Source organism: Bemisia tabaci, chromosome 4, assembly GCF_918797505.1.
Source record: "Bemisia tabaci chromosome 4, PGI_BMITA_v3".
In the NCBI taxonomy this organism is placed as follows: Eukaryota; Metazoa; Arthropoda; class Insecta; order Hemiptera; family Aleyrodidae; genus Bemisia; species Bemisia tabaci.
In genome coordinates, this window is record NC_092796.1 from 11513740 (window position 1) to 11536215 (window position 22476).

Genomic DNA, 22476 nt, shown 5'->3' on the forward strand with positions numbered 1-22476 from the left:
TTCATCTGAAAGTGCCTAATGAGCTGAGTTCGCAATATTTTTCATAATTTTTTTCTGACATGGGAAATTGGAGAAAAATTGATTTAAAAGTGAGAAAATGTGCCGCCTTGTGACGTCATCTGGCGGCATTTCCCATTTAAACACATGTATTTTAGCAGAATCGGTTATTTTGTCATATCTCCTCTAATAATTGCTCAATTTATGAATCAAGGGTATCTTCGTGTTCAGTTCACTCAAAGGATTCCACTTAAACAGGAAATTCATCAAATTTCAGACCCTTGCAAATTCTCCATTGCTTTATCACATGGTTCCCGCGGAAGTATATTCGGCGGATGATTCTATAGTTTTGTGAGGTAAAAAGCTCGTTACTTCATTTTACCATTGCTCCTAAAACTCGTGACTTCCCTTCGGGAATGAGATCCCCCATGAATTTGTGACCGGGGTAACGTAGTATATACAAAAAACAAATCGAGATTTAACCCGATCAATTATTGCTGCTTCCCACCTGTTTTATGGAGGGCGTTTATTTAACAAGCGTCGATCCGCGCTGGAAAATTTATCGATCCAGGTTTCTAATTGTGTAAATCTTAAATCCTCTCTTTTATTATAGATGTTCTTTTTCCATTCGCGTTTGAATTTTTAGATGGGTAAATGAATGGGAATTAATGGTCGGTTCCCGTGCCTGACCGACATATTTCCTTTTCAATCGGGAAAAACATGTCGCATTGAGGAAGGCCTAATGAACCATACAAGAGACATCAAGCTACTTTGGTTTTCCATCAAGGTACCATAATTAATAGATTCGTCACATTGTTGCAAAATCTTCACTTTTAAATGCGGCCAGAAATGAACGATATGAATTTCTATTTCATGATTTGAGCTATTTTTTCATCATTTAGTAAAGCTCTTATTTTTACGAGACACACTCTCGTCCTAGAACATATCTCGTCGTGTTACCTGGCTATTTCATGAAATGGACTACATTGCTCAACTTACATTTCTCAAGAGAACATGCCGTCACTCTATTTTCGAATGAAGTACTTTACATAAAAATAATGGACATGAAATATCGACGGTGAAACTACCAAACCACGTATCTCGTTCGCGGTGTTTAAAAATCTACGCTCACATTTTATTTTTTGGAAATAGACCAAATCAATATCATTCCTTGAAATTTTCACAGAATTTTCTCCGCGCGAAGAGGAAAAATCACAGAAATTTTCAAGACTGGACGTTAAATAGTTTTTCATTTAAAAAATAAAGTATGACAGGAAGTCTGCGACGTCGCAAACCGAGATACGTGATTTGGTAGTTTCACCGTCGATATACTAAATATTTTAGAACCGGCCAAGGACTAGTTTTTTTAAGAGTCACTCCTTGATTAATTTAAAGAAACTGTTGAGACTGAAACCATTTTAATCCTCACAACATTTGCATTTCCACTATAAGATTAAAATAGGAAAGATGAAAAAAAAGCAAACAAAACAAAATACCTCATTTTGAAGGTTGACCATAGTTGTAGAGTCTGAAAGTGGACTCAAGCTTGATGTTTGCGAGTAAATAAGTTGAAATATGCGTACAGATGACCCAACTTAACTCGTTACAGAACACTTCACGACTGAATTTTTACCAAAATGTATGTCTACTTGTAAAAAAATACGCATATGCCAGAAAGCATGTTGCCAAAACACGGAAGAAATTTAAGGAAGCCGTAATAGTAGACAAAGTCAATGATTGAGCGGATTTTTTATACGAAAGTCTGGAAACCAGGGCGGCATATTGGGGTATCTTTGAACTTTTAAGCTTTAAAAGCTTCAATCGACCGCTCGAATCTTGAGTGACGCTCTTGATGGACTTGCGCAAGCACGCAAAAAGCACTTAAGCTACTCACTCCTGCTACTGAACAGGTGTCCGACCGGCTTTTCCATTTTCTTATTATTCGCTTTTTCAGCGCTAGACCAAAAATAGAAATCTCACGTGCACTAACCTATGACTACGCGTGAGTCTATAGATTAAGAGAAACTACACATCCACGTTGAAACCATCAAACCGCATGTATTTCGGTTTGCAATTACGGAAAAAAAATTATTAGGGGTTATCCCCTAAAATTGTGGCACTACAGCAATTTGTTGACTGCACTACCACAGCTAGTTCTATTTCGATTTCGACTCCATTGTAATACACCAATTATTGATAAGAGAGAGATGAGACAGTGAGTTACAATAGCCCGAATGCAGACAACAATAAAAACACATTAATATACAACAAACTAATGGGTATACAAGGCTAAGGAGAGATAAAACAGACCAGGACGTTTCGGGCCAATTACATGCCCATTCTCAACCGGAACAGAAGCTAAAAAATGTAAAAATTAGTCCGGGACTTTGCCAGAGGTGTGTTGGAGATGATAAATATCGTCAAGAATAGAGGTGAACTATGCAACTTTAGAGCTGACATAGATGGATTGAGCGCATCCTATCACCAGTTTTTCTGTGGTCCACTGTGGTGGAGAAGAGCCTCTATAAATACTCCTTGGTGGGTGTAGAGGTTGGCCTATTATCAAGGAGGTGATAGTGCCCCTCTGGCCATCTTTGCTCTGCTTTTCAGTTTACACTGATTCCTACCTCGGTCAGTTGCATGCTCATTTTCTCGTTTTAATTTTTAATTTTTTTAGCTTCTGTTCCAGTTAAGAATGGGCATGTAATTGGCCCGGAACGTCCTGGTTTGTTTTATCGCTCCTTAGCCTTGTATACCCATTTGTTTTTTGTACTTTAATGTGTTTTTATTGTTACTTCAATTGATAAATGAATGAAAAATCTACGAGATGGCAGCCATTGGTGGATCCAGCAATTTGGCAACACCGGATTTCCTCCATTTACACTTAAGCAAATGTATCGATTCTTGGAGGGGCCAGGTGCTCCGATAAGAATCGATTATTTACCATAGGTTTAAATGGAGAAAGTCCGGTGTTGGCGAATTGTTGGTTCGGCCTCTGATGAAAAATCATCGAAATGGCAGCCGCGGGACGGAAGACTCGCGCAGAGCAAATCGTCCAAGTTCCGATCATACTGGCCTCCTCGAAAAGGAAACTTGAGCTATTGCCTTCAGTGGCGTGGCGTGCTTTGCGATATATCGATTGGTCTGCCATTTAAACCTATGGAAAAGGATCGATACACAGGGTGTTCGCAACGAACACCTCAATGATCGATTCTTTATCATAGCCTCAAATGGGGAAATATCGATGATCGATCTTCCACGCCGCATCGCCGCGATCGTGCATTTCTAGGAGTGAGAGAACTGGAGGCATTTATTGCTTTGCGGTATCTTTAAGGAGAGCCGTGGCACGACCCGGGGGAGGCAGTTCTAAGAGGGCCAGGAAAAAGAAGACATCAACTCTGCCGTGCTAAGGAAAAACGCCGTATGAACATTCAAGCGTTGCCAAGTTTTCTTTGATAAAACGCGAATTTCCTTGTAAACTTATGAATATTTTCCCTCCAATTTTTCAGAACAATTTCACCTAAAGTTCCTGAAAATTTCAAGGAAATCATCCATACTTTTCTTCAAAAATATGTAACAAGGCGGAGAAATGGTGCTGGGTCCACACCATTTTCACCTTGGTTTAGGTTTTTTTTTCTCTCTACCTTGTCACATACAGGTTTCGGGCCACTTCTTAGTGTTTTTTTCTTCATTTCTTCATAAATAAACATTTTATTGAAAGAAGTTTGGCAACTCTTGAATGTTCATACGGCATTCTGCCTTAGCCCGGCAGAACTAGCGTCGATGCCTTCTGGCGTGATTCCAGCAAAATGTATCAATCTTGGATCATAGTATATGGTTCAAGATGAGTCTCTGAAAGCGTTACATTCCTAACTTTTCCTTTTATTGCTCCTAATCTGATTCAGTGTAACTCCTCACTTCGAAAATTGACGATCTACTAACTTTCAATATTTTAAGTATTTAAAGCATACAAACTTTCTAATAACCTGTCAATAATTTTTTGGGGAAAGTCACGGAAAGTAATTTTTTTTCAGTTTATAATAATTTCCCGATGAATTTGTCATGGATGTCGGGGCCTTAATCCCTAATTTAATTTTAAAGGTGTGAAAAGCTACCAAGAGCGCGCGGGCCTGGCTTCAGCCCTCTTGAGCTGGGGTTCCTAACTAACACCGGGCTCGAGCCGGGGTCCCTACTCTGCAGTTCACCGGGCTAGCCGGGGTCCCTAAACTACTCTCCGGGCGAACCGGGGTCCCTATCTAAACTTCTCCGGGCTAACCGGGGCGTACGAGCTAATACACCGGGCGTACCGGGGAATTACCTGCACTGACACCGGGCAAACCGGGGAGACCTTACCTTATGAGCACTGAATTGCCGGACGCACCTTGGAAGTTTGGATCTGTGGAGCCGTTGACTGCTGCTTGGTGAATGGCGATGAAATGGCACTTGTATCGGCGTGCACCTAGGACGTGGGTAAATCGGTATCCCGCGCCCGGCATAGGACTTTGGAGAACAAAAAATAATTCTGAGAAAAGAACTTAAACACCTTTAACCTTGAAACCTTCTTTGCTTTATTTACATTTATTTACAACCTTGGGAACCAGACAACTTAATATTTTCCTTTCGTAAACAAAATAAAATGACCTTAGTAAAACTTAAAACATCTTGGCGACGCGAGCGCTCTCTAGGGCAGCGCCGCTGAAGCTGGCCGCGGCCGGCGTCGCGGCGCGATTAGCTGTGCGCTAGACGGCCCGGCGCGGCAGCAGAAATTACGCGCTAGAGGCGCGTACATTGGATTGGTCTATCTATTTTAAACTTTGTCTGAAATACAATTTTTAGCGTTTCTCAGGTGTATTTTTTACTAGATTTACAAATAAAACCTCGCCACTTACAGAGTCCTCATAACCTCAAAGTGATTAGAAAAAGTCGCATCAGGACAGATCGAAGCCCACTGATATTCCAAACTCGCGTTTCATTCATAACTTAGGTGAGAAATGCCATGGTTTAATGGCCTCATATTTAATATCTGGCCTCTTGGTCAGTATGAAAAGCAGTAAAAATGGAATTATTTATTCATAAAAAGAAACAAAAGAAAAGGACAATGGAAAGGGAAAAGAATCTTGGATGAACGCAGTGAATTTGCAATAGATTGAAGTTAGATCGGTACTTTTGCCTAAGTAGATACAATCTCGCTACTGAGCCAAAGTTAAAACGCAACCAGTGTTTTAATCGTGAAGCGCAAACAAAACAGAGAAAATGTTTAGTTAAGTAAACCTTACATTTATGCCACTCCACTAACTTTGATCGAAACGACACGCGATGTAGGGAGCTTATCAGGATATATTCTCCTACCTTGAAGCTCGCCTTCAATTTCGCAGTGTAGGCAACAAACCCAGCAAAGAACACGAATAGTTGCCTATTCAAAAAACACATTAACCTCCCTGCATGCTTTGACTGGCTAAACCAACTAATATGCGATGTGCGATTTTGTTTGCCGCGTAGGCAGAAATCCTACCAGAGAGCTCGAATAGTTACCTACGTAGTTGCAAAACATTCATTTACTATTGTTCAAAAGCATGGATTCATCAGGTAATGCGTTAATCCACAGTGACCGAGAAAAACTGCCCGTAAACGTGCGCAACTTGAAAAAACTTGTTACAAACTACGCAGATTGCGCACTAAGGAATGAATTTAAGATTTTTTCGACATGTCCAACGTCATTTCCGTGCTATTTTACCCATGAAGAGTGCGTATCTAATTGACTGTATCTCTTGCGTGCAACAGACGCATTTTAGAATGTCCATACGGCGTTTCTCCTTAGCATGGCGGTTTAATACTTTTCACAGAATGAGCAACAGGAGTACTGCCGCGCTAAAGAAGAACGCCGTAAGAACATTCGAGAGTTGCCAAATTTCCCTTGATAAAACGTGTATTTTTGACAACATTCATGCAAATTTTTCCTTGAAATTTTCAGATATATTAGATAAAATTGCGTACGAAATTGTCTAAAAATGTTGGAAAAAAATATTCACAATTTTCCCTGTAAATTCTGTTTTTATCGAAGGAAATTTGGCAACGTCTAAGGGCTCATACGGCGTTTTTCCTTAGCACGACAGAGTAAGCGTCTGGGTGGAAGGTAGAGGCCCCGAGATGGAGTTGGGAGTCGGGACTCGGGAGTCCTCAAGGTCCTTCTATGCCGACCAGAGAACGCCACGTGTGATTGCAATTTACAATGGGTGCCACACTCCTACAATCCTTTTCTGGTCTCGATCGCTCTCGAATGGAAATTCGAACAGTTTATGAGGAAGGTGGCTTCAACTAGAGTACCTATATTGAGAGAGTATGGCCACTGGGCCCCATGGAGAGGCTTAGGACCCAAAAATGGCGGTGCTTTGTTTTGGTTTTTGTGGATGGGAGGGGGGTCATTGCCAACTTTTGACGGTTATCACCAACCGCACTTGCTGCCAACCTTACTACATCTAAGATAATTTTTCTCAAAAATTGCACACGATTAGTCTTAACAATATGTAAAGATGTCGCAATAGTGCATTTGAGTAAATTTCTCGTTACGATAAGCAAAGAAAACTACATTTTGAGTCATTTTGCATTACATTAATTTATGGCGTCCGCCATTTTTGGGTCCTAAGGGCTCCATTTAGCCTAAGATGGCTTAGCCAATCAGAGGTGGAAACCCCAGTGGCCATACTCTCTCAATATAGGTACTCTAGCTTCAACTAGGCATATGTGAGAAATGACTTTCTTCAGTTCTCTCTCTCGCAGATTACCAGGATTATTGTTCCAATTTTGCGAATGGGCTCTTGCTTATGGTTTTCACGTGTATTTATCTTTTTTTTTTGACAGGTCACACGAGATATTTTCGAACTTTTTGAGAAAACACTCAGAGCCGGTAGTAATTTTTTATTAGAAAAAAAGAAAACAATTGAAATTGATATTTCAGAAATCAATAGAGGGCAGATTTCGTGTTTTTTTATTTTATATTCCAATGGGTGGTTCCTTAAAAATGTAATTTTTATTCAGCTTCCATGATAAAATTCTGAATAGTTTATTCAAAATGGGGCTCCTCGGTGAAAACTGGACCCAAAAAATGGACGTTGGAATGACGTTCAATCAACGGAAACTACTAACTGCCCGCATAGGGAGGGGGGGCGGAGGGGAGGGATTGTTGTCAAAAAGAAAGAAAAGATATGACCAAAGCTTACCTGTATTAGGATGGCTTTCCTCGATTCCGGCTTTGCGCCGAAATTCATGTCAGTCGTCATCGTGGTAAAATTCTCCTGTAAAACAGAGAAGAAGAAAAATTATGAAAGAGAAGAAAATTTTGAAAATTTAAATGTTCAATAACATCTACATGAAGATGAAACATAAGAATTCGTACGATCTAGCGAGTAAGTTAAGACTCAAATGCGTTGAGTCGACCAGGCAGTCTACTCGATGAAAAGGAAAAGAAAATTTTATAATATCGAACTTCAAGACTGAAAATGGTTCCATTAGTTTCCTCGTAAAAGTTTCTTCTGTAAACACCTCTTGAAATTTAAAATGTGACAGAGTAAACATCAAAATATGCAGTTTCAGTCAAAAATTTCACGTCCGACCTCTGCTCTAATTGACTCGATCCACTGTGCGTCGTAATAAATTAACCGGACGTATTTCTATCAAACGGAACTATGTGCATTATGACGGGAGCCCTGTAATGCATGTATTCATATGGGTCGGAGGGCTCACGTCTTGATGCACATAGTTCCGTTTGACAGAAACACGTTACTAACTAATTCCATTTCCTTCACATTTCCCGTGGCACAGCTTGGCAATATGGAAATGACATCATTTATGAAGAGGAGTTCAGCACTCTCAGCCAAGTTGGTACTCACTCACACAGAGGCACATTTTAATATTCGTGACTTATTCTACAGCACACAGGCACGTGTGTTGTGTGCCTAACCGAGCTTGGTGGGGGCAGTTGGCGTCGCATCGCGCACACGCTCATGTGCGACCACGGACAACAGTAGCGCAAGTTGCCTACGCTCCTATCCGCAGGGGCCTTAACCGGAGTTCACTCAACTCGGATGGCCCTGACTCGGGACTCACGTGCCGGAGGGTTTTTTTTAGCCAGTCGGTCAGTCAGCTGATTTACTGAGGTGTATTTCGCATGCTAATTTCCGAAGTCGCACCGCGGATAACGAATTGAAGGATGACTTGTACAGACAAGTTATCTTTGGAGACAAAAAATATTCTAGAGATTTATAATGAGCACCAGATAACCATATGTTGAAAAAAGGAACTGGGGGTTTTATATGAAGTAGCGGCGATCTCTTATCACTGAATTGGTTTTGTTGATACTGATGGACTTTTAAATGGATGATAAGCGATGGATTTTTAAATTGGCTGGTCCCTCGTTACAAAAAAAGTTAAATCGTTCCATCAATACTCTACTATACACAGTGATTCACGGGTAACTGCCAGACTGCAGGAACGTATTCCACGGGTAAAAATGAGACTTTTCTCTTCCATGAAATGTTTCCTAAAAGTGCTTTTTCAGTCGATTTTGACGGAAAAAACTCATGCAAAGGCGTGCGTAGTTCTTTTCAAAATTTAAACATTGAATAACGATTCAATTTCTTTCGAGCGTTGGAGTATGCAGTTTTTGTCCGAGATTTTGCTGGAAAATTGCCTTTTCTCACATGAAGGAACGTAACTTCATTCTAGAGTTGTAAAATTGATGAAAAAGGTTCAATTTTTTTTACGATAATAAGTATGACAATGTGACCTCTGTCCAAAATTATGCTGGTTATAGCCTGTAATTCGAAGAAAAATCAGAGGAATCTTCAGCAATAAATGTCCATGGTTGCTTCGCAATTTACAAGTAAGAACTTCGTACGTTGAAACGTAGTTACGTTCTGTCGTCAAGGAAACATCAAAATGATTACCCAATGATTTATTAGTAAGAGGCATTCACTAGCGGAAAATTAGCAACTTCGCATTTCCTTTTTAATGAAATCCGCATCCTCCTATTTAACGAAAGGAGGATTTCATTTGATTCTGATGTATTTGCTTACGTAGAATCCAGCATTTCAGCACTTTAAAAAAAGGCCAGTCCAATCTGCAGCACGGTGATATGATTTCCGATTGTAATTCGTTACGTCGCGTCGATAATGCTACATCCGTTGAAGATAAAGTTACAGATCAGCAATCCAGTCACCAGTGCTTTCTCCGCGCTTTCATACGATGCATCACGCCCTGCATTTACACCAACTGAAGCATGACGTTTCCTCAAGTGGTAACACGGCACCCTATTTCAGAGGACATTCTTATCAACAATGCTGCCGAGCTAAGGAAGAACGCCGTATGAACCTTCGAACGCCCCCAAATTTCCCTCAAGAAACTATTTATTTCTGTGGATGGATATGAAAATTTCCCCTTGAAATTTTCAGGTTCTTTGGATTAAATTCCGAATAAAAATATTCCTGAAATAATGAATTTTATCGCAAATTTTTTCCCAAATTACGCCCAGAGCTCATGCGGAATTTTTCAATTGCAAAGCATGATGAGATTCCGGACCAACGAAAAAACTCCATCGATGTCGAATCATTCGTTACGTTTATCTTACGAGAATGAAATACTAACGCCAGTATGTAAACGGGTAGTAAAGCTGAGATTTTGATGATAGAAATTTTAGAGACCGTGGGTTTTGGGCTATTTTTTAACTCAGCTGCGAGTAAAAAACGTTCGTCGATGCTTATGCAACTCACCTTAAATCGGATCTAATCGTTCTAGAGTGACCCTAATTTTAAGGATCGAAAAGTGCCTAAAACTAAAGAAACAAACGAGGGAAACCTATCGTTTCCAATGATATGAATTTTTTTTTTTTTTTTATGCATGTCGTTAATCTATAGTTGAGTGACTGATGGGCAGGGCTACTTTTTGCATATCAGAGATACAAGCGATTGAAGTCTTTCAAGACGGATTCTTCTCCTTCAATATAGGAAATTAGAAAAAATCGAAACTTACCGATGTCAAACCTTCAAAAAGTCAAAAAAATGTCTCTTGAAAAAAAAAAATAAATAAAAAAATTGAGCAAGACCTAAAAGGAAAGTTGCTTTCAGTCCACTGTTCTGCAATAAAACGAATTTTCAAAATTTTCACAGTTGGATTGTCTCTGAAACCAACGGATTCAATTGAAAGGTGCACCGAAACTGCAAAGTATTCAAAGCACAATTTACATTTTTTTTTCAAATCGAGCGAGGAGCCTTCAAGACAAAAACTTCTGAAAATTTACAAAAAATATGACGTTGAAGGAGATTTTACTGAGATTTTAAAAATATGGGCTCTATCTTTTAAACCGGACCCTTACGTCACGAGCTATCCGGCGGAAAGCTTTCACAGATGCATTGATTTCAAGAGAGAATCATGTAACTGTCTGTCAATCAAAGCCACGTGACTATAACACACGAGAAGTTTATTGCACCAGGAACAGGCAAACGACCCCTCTGCACCTTATATGTGCGCTAGGGAAAGAGCCAATTCATGAAATGGGAATGTGCATACTTGTACAAGTGCACTATCTTGTAGTGTGGTAAGCGCCTGGTGCTTTTTCCTTTTTTAAAGAGGTAAAAAGCTCTGTATTTAACCGGTTCTATAGTCATAACGGAGACTGTGGCCAGTATTCATAGTCGGCCCTAATACTACCGCGCTAAGAAAAAACGCCGTATGAACCATCAGGCGTTGCCAAATTTCATTTGATAAAACACGAATTTCCTGGTAAACTTAAGAACATTTTCCTTCCATTTTTTCAGATAATTTTGTTCGCAATTTTAACGAAAGTCCCCGAAAATTACAAGGAAAAATATTCATATCTTTCTTCGAAAATAAAAATTTCATTGGAGGAAATTTGGCAACTCTCGAATGTTTATACGGCGTTCTTCCTTAGCACGGCAGAACACAGCTTCTTTTCCTATAGTTTAGCCCCGTATGATGTACATTGTGGTTAAAGGGGGTTTATGTAAGCCTTTAACGAGGCATTAAAATGAAAATTTTTATAAACCTCAAGTAAAATTCAATAGTTTATATTTAAAATTAGAAGCTTGAAGAAACGAGTCAGTTGCACCCATTATTTCCAATTCATTTTGAGAAATCATGGAGTGAACTAAGCTTCCAGGAACTGCATTTGAATTTTTATAATCCTAAATGCTAAATGTATCCATTTTCCTCGTGCATGGCTGGTTCTTCAATTAAGCTGTGCGTGTCATTCATGAAGAGAAAAATTCCACGAAAATGACAATTACAGAAAATGACTTTCATTCCATATTTTTTATCTAAGATGCAAGATCTATTTTAATGGGTGTTGCTGGTGATTTTGAGTGTTTCTGAGCGTAGAAGCCTGCATCTCTGAAGCGACAAACATTTCAGAAATTCGACACACAAAACAACAAAGTGAGGCTGAGTGATGTCATATAGTATCAGGAAGATGTATTTGACCGATGGCTCCATAATGACACTGTTTCACGATTAAAATGAGAGCAAATGACATAATCTAGCTTGGCAAAATTAGTTTTCAGCTCCTCAGTCCTACTTTGTGATTTCAAAACTGCGAGAAAAGACTCATTGTACTCATTAAAGAAAATCTCAGCATGGCCCTCGATTTTTTGTGAATAATATTTTAGCAACAAGTTTAAAACACAATTGGTGAAACGAAATCCTTTACCCCGCTTATTTTTTCCTTTACTTTATTCCCTAAAGCAACTACGAAAAAAACCTTAACACACGACTCGAAATTGTTTTTTCTAAAATTTTGATTTCAACAACTGAGGCTTTTTTCAGTGCTAACGGGTGAGAAAAAAAAACCGAAAATTTTAAGTGAGAGCGCTTTAATCTATGGCTCACTTATTTCCCCGGTCTTGCATTACTGTGATTTGAATTTCTTTTTTTCTTCTCCTTGGTAAAATGCCTAAATATTCTATACAAGTCATTTGCTGGCAAATCATCTTCATAACGTTGATCAAGAAAGTTTCAACAGGCGTTGATAGTTATTGAGTAACTTTTGAGTCGGGTGCCAACAGGCTGTTGAGATAGGTCCTCTTTGTTCGCTTGTACGGGAATCATTTGCATTACTTTTTGGTTTAATCAATGAAAGTGACTCTCCAAGGGAAAAAAGTCCTCAATCTACAAAAGCTCCACCAGAAATTGAGCTTTTGTTACTGGAGCATAGAAGAGGGTTCTACAGACACGTAGGACCAAAGACGCTAAAAAATGTCAAACCGAACTTGCATTATTTGGTTTGAAGATAGTCTGTCTCCAGATATGGAATTTTCCTCAGAACTTTTGAAACCAATTCGCAAGACACATATAGAAGAAAAAAAAGCGTTCAGGATGTACATAACTGCGGAGTGAAAACGCAACCTAGCGCCCTCTTTTTTTACAAAAATTTATTAAACCACTTGGAACTTGGAGAAAAGAGTTACTCAAATCTCAAAATTTGATTTTTTAAAACTAAGTTGACTACAGTAGTTTTACCGTCATTTTCTTCTTTAAACTAAAAAAAAAAAAAAAAAACTCCGGCCATGGGAGCCGCAATTACGGGCTATATAGACATACCGTCCGTTCCGGGCTCAAAGGCCGAAAATTCCGGCTGCTGCAGGAGCTGTAGCTTCGGCCTCTGAACCCGGAGCAATCGAAGCTACGGCTCCAGCAGCCGGAATTTTCGGCCTTTGAGCCCGGAACGGACGGTATGTCTATATAGCCCATAATTTCGACTCCCACGGCTGGAGGTTTTTTTTTTCAGTGCATAAATGATCAGCAGCTCATTTTTTCCGTGCGCTCTATTTTCAACTATATTGAAATCTGGACTCTCAGGTGCCAATGGCGCCGTGAGCTTTCTAGCACAGGAACTGAGAGCTTAGAGCGCATCATTTTACCGACTTTTTCCGGCGCGGTGGCGGGGCGTTACGTAAGAGCGACGAACAGTAGCGGTAGCTGGTGTCTGCATCGGCGGTATTATGTCAGGTTATGCTCATGCATAGGCCGCTGGAGGATCAGCCGACCTTGAAGCGTGTCCAACCGCCATCAATAAGCGCCTACCACGACCGGACATGCTGCCTCGGTCGGTGCCGCATCCAGGAGCGGAACAAAAGATACCCGGCTGCCAACTCGACTGCCAGTTAAAGTTCAGGTCGCCAAAGTTCACGCAGAGTCCAAAAATTCACGCTCGAAAGTTTTGAACTGAAATTCGAAGTATATTCCACGCCGGTCCCAATATTGCTCCCAGAAAACCGGCGTAGGTGTACAGCAGTAACTATTCTATTCGCTTACCGAAAAAATGAACTTTGGTTACAATAATTGAACTTTAAATTATATGGAACACTAAATTTTCCAGTCCAGGTAACCGAGGGTTTCAGGCATGGGAACTGGGTGGCGGGGTGGCTATCGTCACCCGGGCCAGCTCCGGGTCCCTGGGCCTAAAATGAAAATAAAGATAGAAGTAGGGAAAAATAGAGGAGAATAGAGTGACAAGCAAAAGGACTGGGATCTCTGTAAAATTCATTCTGAGTAACAATTACTACTTGCTCGGAGGACCCAGGCCCTACCGAGGGAAAATTGGAGCCTGGCCTTGCTCTGTTACCACAAATAAACTACTTTTACGTGAATCAATTCTAATTACTTTTAAGTTTTTCATTATTTTTGTTTATTTATCTATGCGTCAATTGTCTCCTAATCATACAAATGTCTCGATACAAGAATAGAGCAGTTGAGGAATTGAAATTTTTCCACAGAGCAATTTCAAGCTAACAAGCAGGTAAATATCTCGCCAAAAAACAATCACCGTTCCACGCAAAACGTCCAATATGCTGAACGTTCCTGCTTTCTTCTTCGAGCAATCGCGACATCCAAGAGTGATACCACTATTCGGCCACGTAAGAGCTCGGGTTGCCTACACTGAAAACTGAAGGCAAACTGTCTGTGAAGTAATGTCACCGTTCTGCACACCACGCTCGGTGAATTATCTTGCTTTCCTCCTCGAGCAATCGTGACATCTGAGAGTGATACCACTATTCGGCCACGTAGGAGCTCGGATTGCCTATACTGAAAACTGAAGGCGAACTGACGAAGAGCTTTAGTCAGATCTATGGCGTTTTTTAAGTTTTTCCCAGAGGCTAAAGTACTCGCTTATAAGTATCGTTTTTCCAGGTCTCTGAGTGCCGCGGTATTTCTCGTTTAAGTTTACGTAAAACGGTCAAAGATTGATGATTTTGACGATAATAATCCAATTCGTTAAATATAGATCGCATAAAATAACGGAAATCTAGGGTGAGCTCCAAAACGATTATCATCGATCCCCTTGCTTTGGAACCATTTCTTAGCAACATGTCTAATAAAAATAAAAATGAAAATAATAATAAAAATTCCTTACACGATGAGGGAAAATCGAGGTAAAAAATGAAAGTCTTCAAAAAATAGATACTTAAATCGACGAATAAAAAGTTTTCCACCAGGCCGATTCGGAAGGAAGGTTAGCCAAAAATACAACAAAGTTCGCACCGCCAATTGGACGTATTTCTGTCAAACGGAACTATGCACATTAAGACATGAGCCCTGAAACCCATAAGAATACATGCTTAACAGGGCTCACGTCATAATGCACATAGTTTCGTTTGGCAGAAATGCGTCCAATTTTTCCATGACGCCGCAGTCCGCATAGGGATTGAAATTCCGAGAGCTCGGCGCAAACTTGAACGCAAAATCTAGATTCAACAGCATTCTTTGCGGCAATGTTACGACGCCATTTGTATTCTAATTCAAGTGCTTTGAATTTTCCGACTTTTGCAAAAGTCGAAAGTAAAAGTCAGGAAGCGATCATCTTCAAGGGCCGACGAAAGGCTGATCAGATGGGTTTGCGGTGTAGAAGTAGATGTGACCATCGTAAAAATGCAAATTACGTTGTAATGCGCGTTGACAAAACCTGTCTTCGGCTAATTGCGTGTAAAGACAGTAACGGCTGCGGCTCATCGTGGTTCGACCACAGACACCCCTCTTTTGCGTTGCCATTTTGAGCGTAGACAAATTCTTACTGTGCAGTGATTTTTACGACGTAATTCGATGAATTTTCATAGGATGATGATTACTTCTGCCCTCGACAGCATATATATTTTAGGGTGTCTCGGAAAAAGTAGAATTCACATTTCGATCAGGCAGTTTATCCTCTACGTAATATGGAGCTTCCTTTGTTTCGATGAGTTTAGAGATGTACTGAAAGCACAAACTCTGTTGAATGTCCATTTTTATGAAGATGGACTTTCTCTGAGTGCCTCTGGCGAATAAGTTCTGGGTATGTTGAAAATAGTTTTACTTATTTTGGAAGGATTTTTCTGTCCTGAAACGGCTGCTTACCTCTGTATTTATTTACCAGACAGCTAAAATTCCTCTAGAAACGAACGGAATTACCTCGCGAGAAATATTCAAAGGAAATTTCATTTGATACAAGTAGAGACTGCCTCTAAGAAAAAGGACATTTGCACCCCTATACTGGGAACTTACAAGGTTTTCATTGACATGTGGATTAAATGAAACCTCCTAATGATGTGAGCATTTGATAAAAGTTCTAGATTATTGGTTCAAAAATGTTATTGATGATACAATGAATCGCGAATTTTACGTTTTTCAGCAAATAAGTAAATATGTATATAAATGCTGTAAACTTTTCATTTGACTTTCTTCAACACGATGATGAATTTTAACGACGGTTCAATGCGTAATTTCTTGAGTTCCCACAGATGAGTTTAACTTTTGGAAGGTTTTTTTTCTGTCCGTCTCTTACTTAGTAAAATCTAAATCCTCAAGTGAGAATCCATGGTTAATTTTAATGCGTTATTAGAAGAATCGTAACACATAAATAAAACTCGGCTCTTAATAATATTGGAGATTTTCCGGTGGTTCGTTGCGCAGCGATGCATTAAAGCAATAAAACGAAGTGAGTTTCAAAAGCTATTTAGAATCCAACGATCGAATGGCACATAGGGTTTGCACGGATAAAAAAAAAGAACTCCGGATCTGAGAGCTGCAAATTACAGACTTCATGGACAGTTGTCAGCTTTGAATTCAACGGCCGTAAGTTCTTGATATAAGAGCTGTAGCCGTTGCTTCTGTCCGACGGCTGGTTACCGTTCTTAAATCGCAGACTTAAAACCTTTGAGCCCAGAACTGACTTTTTTTCAATTCCCAATGCCAGTGTGCAAGGGCAAGGTAAATATCATCACCCCCCGGTCAAAGTATCACAAGCGCAATTTTGCAGTTTTAATCAAAAATTTCACGTCCGACCTCTCTAATTTACTCCATCTACTGTGCGACGTTTCCGCCAAACGTGGCGCTTGTGATACTTTGGCTGGAATGTGACGAAGTCCATCGCTTTTTCAGAATCTTGAGTTTAACCCTGATTTTGTCGGGTTATCTACTTAGAAAAAAACTCTCTGTGGTTTGTACGTGCGTAATATATCTAACGTGAAACCAAAGGCACTTGTAGGAAAGTCTGGATCCGGGACAAGGAGCAAGAACTCGAAGAGGCATTCTTGATTCATTTACAAACACTTGCTTGTATGGATTCAACGATTTCGGAAGCGAGTTTATGTATTACCGGTTGGTAAAGTATTTCCTCCATGCAGTTGCCCGGTGTGTCTTCGTTGGCAGATGCAGAGCACACACACGCGGTTCGCTAAAATTAGAATCTCGCAAAAAGCGGTTTTTCCAGTTCTACTTCTTTCCACTATCAAAAATGTTCGGGAAATTAATCGATAACATCGTCTCAATTCATTTACCAGCCAATATGGTCGGAATAAATTTGCATACACCAGGTTTCATTGAGGGTGCGATGTTGTCTTGGGTTTGACTTTACTCCACTTTGGCTAGCTCGTTAAAAATTTTATTGAGAAATTTCTTATTCCGCTTGAAAACTTCTTTCTTCATCCTTTTATTTCCAATTTTATCCGATAGAGGAGATCTTTAAAATGTTTGTACAAGCCTTTGTGTCAACCACCATCAGATAAAAACTTTAACAAAGAAAAAAAGCTTAAAAACTTAAAAATTCACGCATAAAAAATTATACTGTAAAGGAGACACTTTTGGGATGGTTTTCAAAGTATAATGTCCGTAAAAAACAGTAAAGTCTAAAGTAAAAATTTTGAAAGTCTTTGAAAATACTATTTATGAAACATTTTCCCCAAAAAAGTTACCTGGAGAAAAGAGGATAAACTACTGTAGGTCTTTGTATGTTCTTACTCTTCTTTTTCTTTTTCTTCTTCTTCTCCTTTTCCTTCTTCACTTCTTCCTCTTTTTAAATAACTATGTACTTTTAATAGTTTCTTTAAATGGTGTCTTTTTAAAAGTAACAAGATTTTCAAAAGTTCTTTAACAGTCGCTGCTTAGGTAACAGGAAAAATGAAGATAATCAAGTAGAGATCAGCGGCCATTTTGTCGTTCCCCAGACGAAGGAACGTAACTTCATTCCAAAGTTGCAAAATTGCCTCAAACATTAAATTTTCTACAAGAATGCACCTGTGCAACTTTTGTCCAAAATTTGTCTGATTTTTGCTCGAGATCAGAAGAAAAATCAGTAAAATTTCCAGTTAGAAATGCCCAATTTTATCCTGGTAAAAATAAAATCTGCGAGTACAAATTCGGTAACACTGTAATGTAGTAACGTTTTTTCGTGAGGCAAACGACGATTTGTCTCACCGCTTGGATAATGTTTTCACAATAAAGTGCGATTACGAATAGTTAAATTCACCAAGTGCAAAATTCCTAAAGGGATTTCGACTTCATTCTTTCAAGTTCCAGCCGATAATGACTTTTAGACTTTTTAAGCGTCTGATTATGCATTTTGGAGGCCAACGGCAACGGTCAAACGAGGTGTTCAATCAAATCCTCATCGAATGAGCGAAAAAATCTTGAAATGTCGAGTCTTGGATCCTTGCCTGGGCATATTGTCAAGATCTAGGCGTTTCATAAAATGCTTGACCATTTGACAAAGTGATTGATTGTATTGCATTCAAAATTACGGTCAAATTTCATCAAATCTTAAAAATCACGCCATCTGTTCAATGCACAAGGGCTGGGGTAGGAAGTGGAAGCTCTTAAACATCGAAATTAGTTCTCACAGAGAGAAAAAAAAATATCCAAACATAGAACGACTCATTATAGTAGGTCAAAAACAGTTAACCCTACACGTTATGCTCAGATACCTAATACCAGCAAAGTCGTGAACAATTTAAATACAATACGAATTCCTTGCAAAATTGACGACGTCGCAATAATAATCAGTAATGGTTTACATCATCGGTACAATAGGTGATACTAAAATTAAGTTAAGTTGTAAGAGAAACAATCGAATTCCCAGTTAGTGTTGCATGCGACGGATATTCAACGAATTTCATTATAACGCCTGGATGCAACTATTCGGGCTCCATGGATGTCCGTGGTGCATACACACGGAATTGAAGGCGTTTTGACTTCAGATGCTAACCACCTCACCGCCTAATCGCGAACGTTCTATGATCTTAGCTACAAACCAATTGATGTTATTTACTTTTGACAAAGGGGTTTTCCTTAAAATTGAGGCTCTCTTAATTTCCTCATCCATATCTTTGTCTCATTTTTCTACCTTGATGCTTGATCAATTTTATTACTCGTATACATCTATTTTCTGTAAAGAGCTCTTATTTTTGACGTGTCGTAGAAACAACGTATATGCCATTGGTTTCCCTACGCGCATAGATGCTTTTGAGGACTAGCCTTGAATAATAGTTTCTCATGGCAGAATTTAATCCAAGTTTCGAATGGCTCGACGTGAATACGTTGGAAGGTTCGTGACGTCATTACCAAGATAGTCGATAAGTATCGTAGGCTGTTGATTCCTAAAAGTTGGCAACACTGTTTTTCCTCCATTTAAATGTATGTAAAACAATCGATTCTTGGTGAGGCAGCTTGCCTCACCTAGAGTACCTGTATAGGGAGAGTAGCGACAGATCTGAAACTCCGAAAGTTCATCAGGCCTTCACTGATGCCTCCGCGAAGAAAGTTAGGGCCCCAGAAGGCAGCCAACCTATGAATTTCGAATGTCCAGAGCGATTTAAAAATAGAATTGTTACGAACCGTCGTTTAGAAAGCATGTATTTGGTTTACTTTTTGCATAAATTTACTTATTTTTGCGAAAGAACGCTCATTTATGTACATTCTTAGCCATCTTGGTTAGAATTGAAATCTGTAGGCTGGCAGTGAAATTTTGTGTGTTAGAAGTTGCTCAGAAGGGTGGCTGCATTTTTGGGCCCTAAGCCCTCCATGAACCGAACTGTCGCTACTCTCCCTATACAGGTACTCTAGCCTCACCCAAAATCGATATTTTTAATGGATTCAAATGGAGGTAAAGCAGTGTTGCCAACTTTCAAAATCGTCACTATTCGTAGGATCCGCCACACCGACCAAAATTCCTCACGGCGAGTCTTGGTGTGGAAGGTCAAAAGGCCAAGGTGCCGAGCCCAAGTAGCCACGGAGTTATCGTCCTCCAAATGCACGAAGTTCGCCGATAATGTAGGCATGTCATCAATCTTTCTGTCACTCAGTGCCTTGAAATCGAAAGTAAAGGATCGGTTAACAATGGTCTGAGGTTATGGTTCTGACGTTTCTTAGGCTTCCACTCGAAAATCCAACACTGCCCAAGGTCTCCTAGAACAAAGTTGGACTGTAAGATCGCAGATTATCTTTGCTTTTTCGCATTGCGCACGCTGCGCTGCTGCACGCCGCTGCTTCGCTAATCATAAAATTATCTCACGATTAAAGAAGAAATCGGAAGATGTGGACAAATTGTTTGGTTAGTGATAGTATTATCGTTTAATTAGAGAAAACGCTTTTGACCACGTGACGGTATCCCTCTAATGAGAGTTAAAACAGTACTGTTTTGTTGAGGAAGAACACCGTATGAACCTTCAGACGCTGCCAAGTTTCCTCTTATAAAAAGCGAATTTACTGGGAAAATTGTGATTATTATTCTCCAAAATTTTAAGACAATTTTGTTCGCAATTTTATCTAAAATATCTTAAAATTTCAAGGAAGAATATGCATGAATGTCGTCTAAAATAATTGTTTTGTCGAGGGGAAAGGCAACTCTCGAATGTTCATACGGCGTTCTTCCTATCCACGGCAGAGTATCACACTTACCGCTCGAACTGTTTTAAAAGACTGACTTCAGAGTTGACCAGGCTCTGCTTTAAACGTATTTAAATTAAATCAAACGGAACTATCATCATCGTGGCCTGAGCCTTAAGACGTATAAGAATGTATGCATGACAGGTTCCATGTCATAGTGGAGATATTTTATTTTAATTTAAATAAAGCCATTTCTCATATACGCACTGCCACGGATTTATCGCCGCAATCAGCGTCTGATCGGCGCTGAGGTCAATGTTTTATAACTGTTAGGAGGCAAGTGACGCTGTCATTTTTACTTGGAATATCTACGCGGGCGCGAACGTTTTAATTAATATCTCAGATGTCTGAGATACACGGAAAAAAATAGGATACGATAGCGAGGATACGCAGCGTGCGTAGCGTATCAGTATGCGTAGCGATAGTAGTATACGATACGGTAGTACGGTAGGATGTAGTTACAATAACGACCGCACGGTTTCTGGCTCATTTTTAACCAGCCACTGATTGTGACGACTATATCCTATTTTTTCGGTGTAGTTTGTAATTTCTACTGATAACTTCGGTGCCCAATACATTTAGTGCTTACGGCAGCACAGCGCTTTCTACTTTGCTTTCTCCTTAGTGTGCAAAAATGTGTTGTATAACTATAAATGATCTAACCTGAGAAAAAGGACCTTCGACCTCATGATATCGATAGTTCTCATCAAATATTCAAGAGGTCTGAGACTGTAATGTTGGGTCAAATTCTTTGATTCATCCCAGAAATCAAATCTACGTATTGTGACAACCATTCGGACCCAAACTAACTTCAGAGCCATCGTGACTTTTGGCAAAGCAGACCTTTGGTTCATTTTTACCCCTCATCAACAGATCTATGTCAAATTTTTTTTTAAGAAATTGAGCTCTCATAAATTGCATTAATTTCATACCAGAAATGCATGTTGAAATTTTATTTTCCATGAAATATCAAGGATTTTTCAGGGGCTGCGTATGCAACCCGCGACAAGTATCCAAGAATTCTATAAGAAATTTTGAATTACTCATGATTTTTTCCCCTGAATACTTCAAAATTAAGATTTTCTTGTTCCTATATGCGTTTCATGGCATACTGAGTTCATTGAAAAAGTTTTAAAAAATTACACTTTGAAACATTTTAGGAGTGTACATGAAATTTCAAATTCCTGCATAGAAATTACGCATACTTCGCCGATGGGTCACTAAACAAGGCTCGAACAACAACTTTCAGTTACGTATTTTCTCTTCAAAATTTTACAACAAAAATTATACACACCAAGGGTAGTCTGGGAATCAACATCTAAGGAAGGCATACATATTCATAATATTATAATTGACATTTGCAGAAGGCTGTCATAAGCAAAGACGTATTTTGTAAATCTGAGTTCTATTTCATTAATGTATACTTATTCAATTCGAAATCTCGCTAATGGGTTGATTTGGGTGAATCGCTTTGCATGTAAAATTTTGAAGAGGAACCATGTAACGCAGGTCTTTAATGGGGTCTGTTAAGGAACCATCACTTCCGTCTCATTTTTTAAACGAAACTACAATTGGACTGCATTCTGCAAATTAGAAGTATAAATTCTGGCTCATCTGAAGAAACTCTAATGTGCATAGGGAAACTAATGGCCCATACGTTGTTTTTAAACCGGGTCAGAATTTATAGTTCCAAATTTCAAAATGCAGTCCAATTGGTTTCCGTATGTAGTGAGACTCCTGATCTACGGCTGGACGAGAAGTGGAGTTTCCTTATCGCAAAATTAAGTCCAATCTATGCCTTGTCAAGTGACCACTATGCATCATAGAGTTGTCATCTTGACTATCCCATTGCACTTTTCTTTTCTTTCAACTGAGAGATCCAACTACATCTCATTACACGATCCGCATCAACACGTTGCTCGTTTCCATGGCGACCAACGGTTTACCTCACCCCATTAATGATCCACCTAATTAATCGCCCAGGCACTCAGCAACTAATCGAAGATTTTTGCCGGACTGACCGATGAACTAATGAGTCGCATCATCTCGACGAATCAAAGCTCAAGCGCTGCAGGAAACGAAGCCAGGAATCGAAGCGACGCAAAGACAACCGTAAATTAATCCAGCTGAAACCGATAGACGCATAAAATAACAATAAATCAGCTTCAAGCCCCGCACATTCGCTGAAGCTCGCAACGCGAGTAGCCGACGACTTTTCCCCTTTGGCATCAGAACGGACTGACATTTGAACGAATCAATGCTGAAAGGAACTATGTACCG

At 39.5% G+C, this 22476-nt stretch overlaps 1 protein-coding gene across 1 annotated transcript in view; it reads right to left on the reverse strand.

The window, feature by feature from the left end:
- The window catches only part of LOC109033507 (facilitated trehalose transporter Tret1), an 83056-nt gene that overhangs the window by 27379 nt on the left and 33201 nt on the right, over positions 1-22476 (reverse strand). The window contains exon 2 of the mRNA XM_019046163.2: positions 7215-7289. Within this exon, the coding sequence (XP_018901708.2) occupies positions 7215-7274 (60 nt within the window). The 5' untranslated portion in view covers positions 7275-7289. The remainder of the gene's footprint in view (positions 1-7214; positions 7290-22476) is intronic.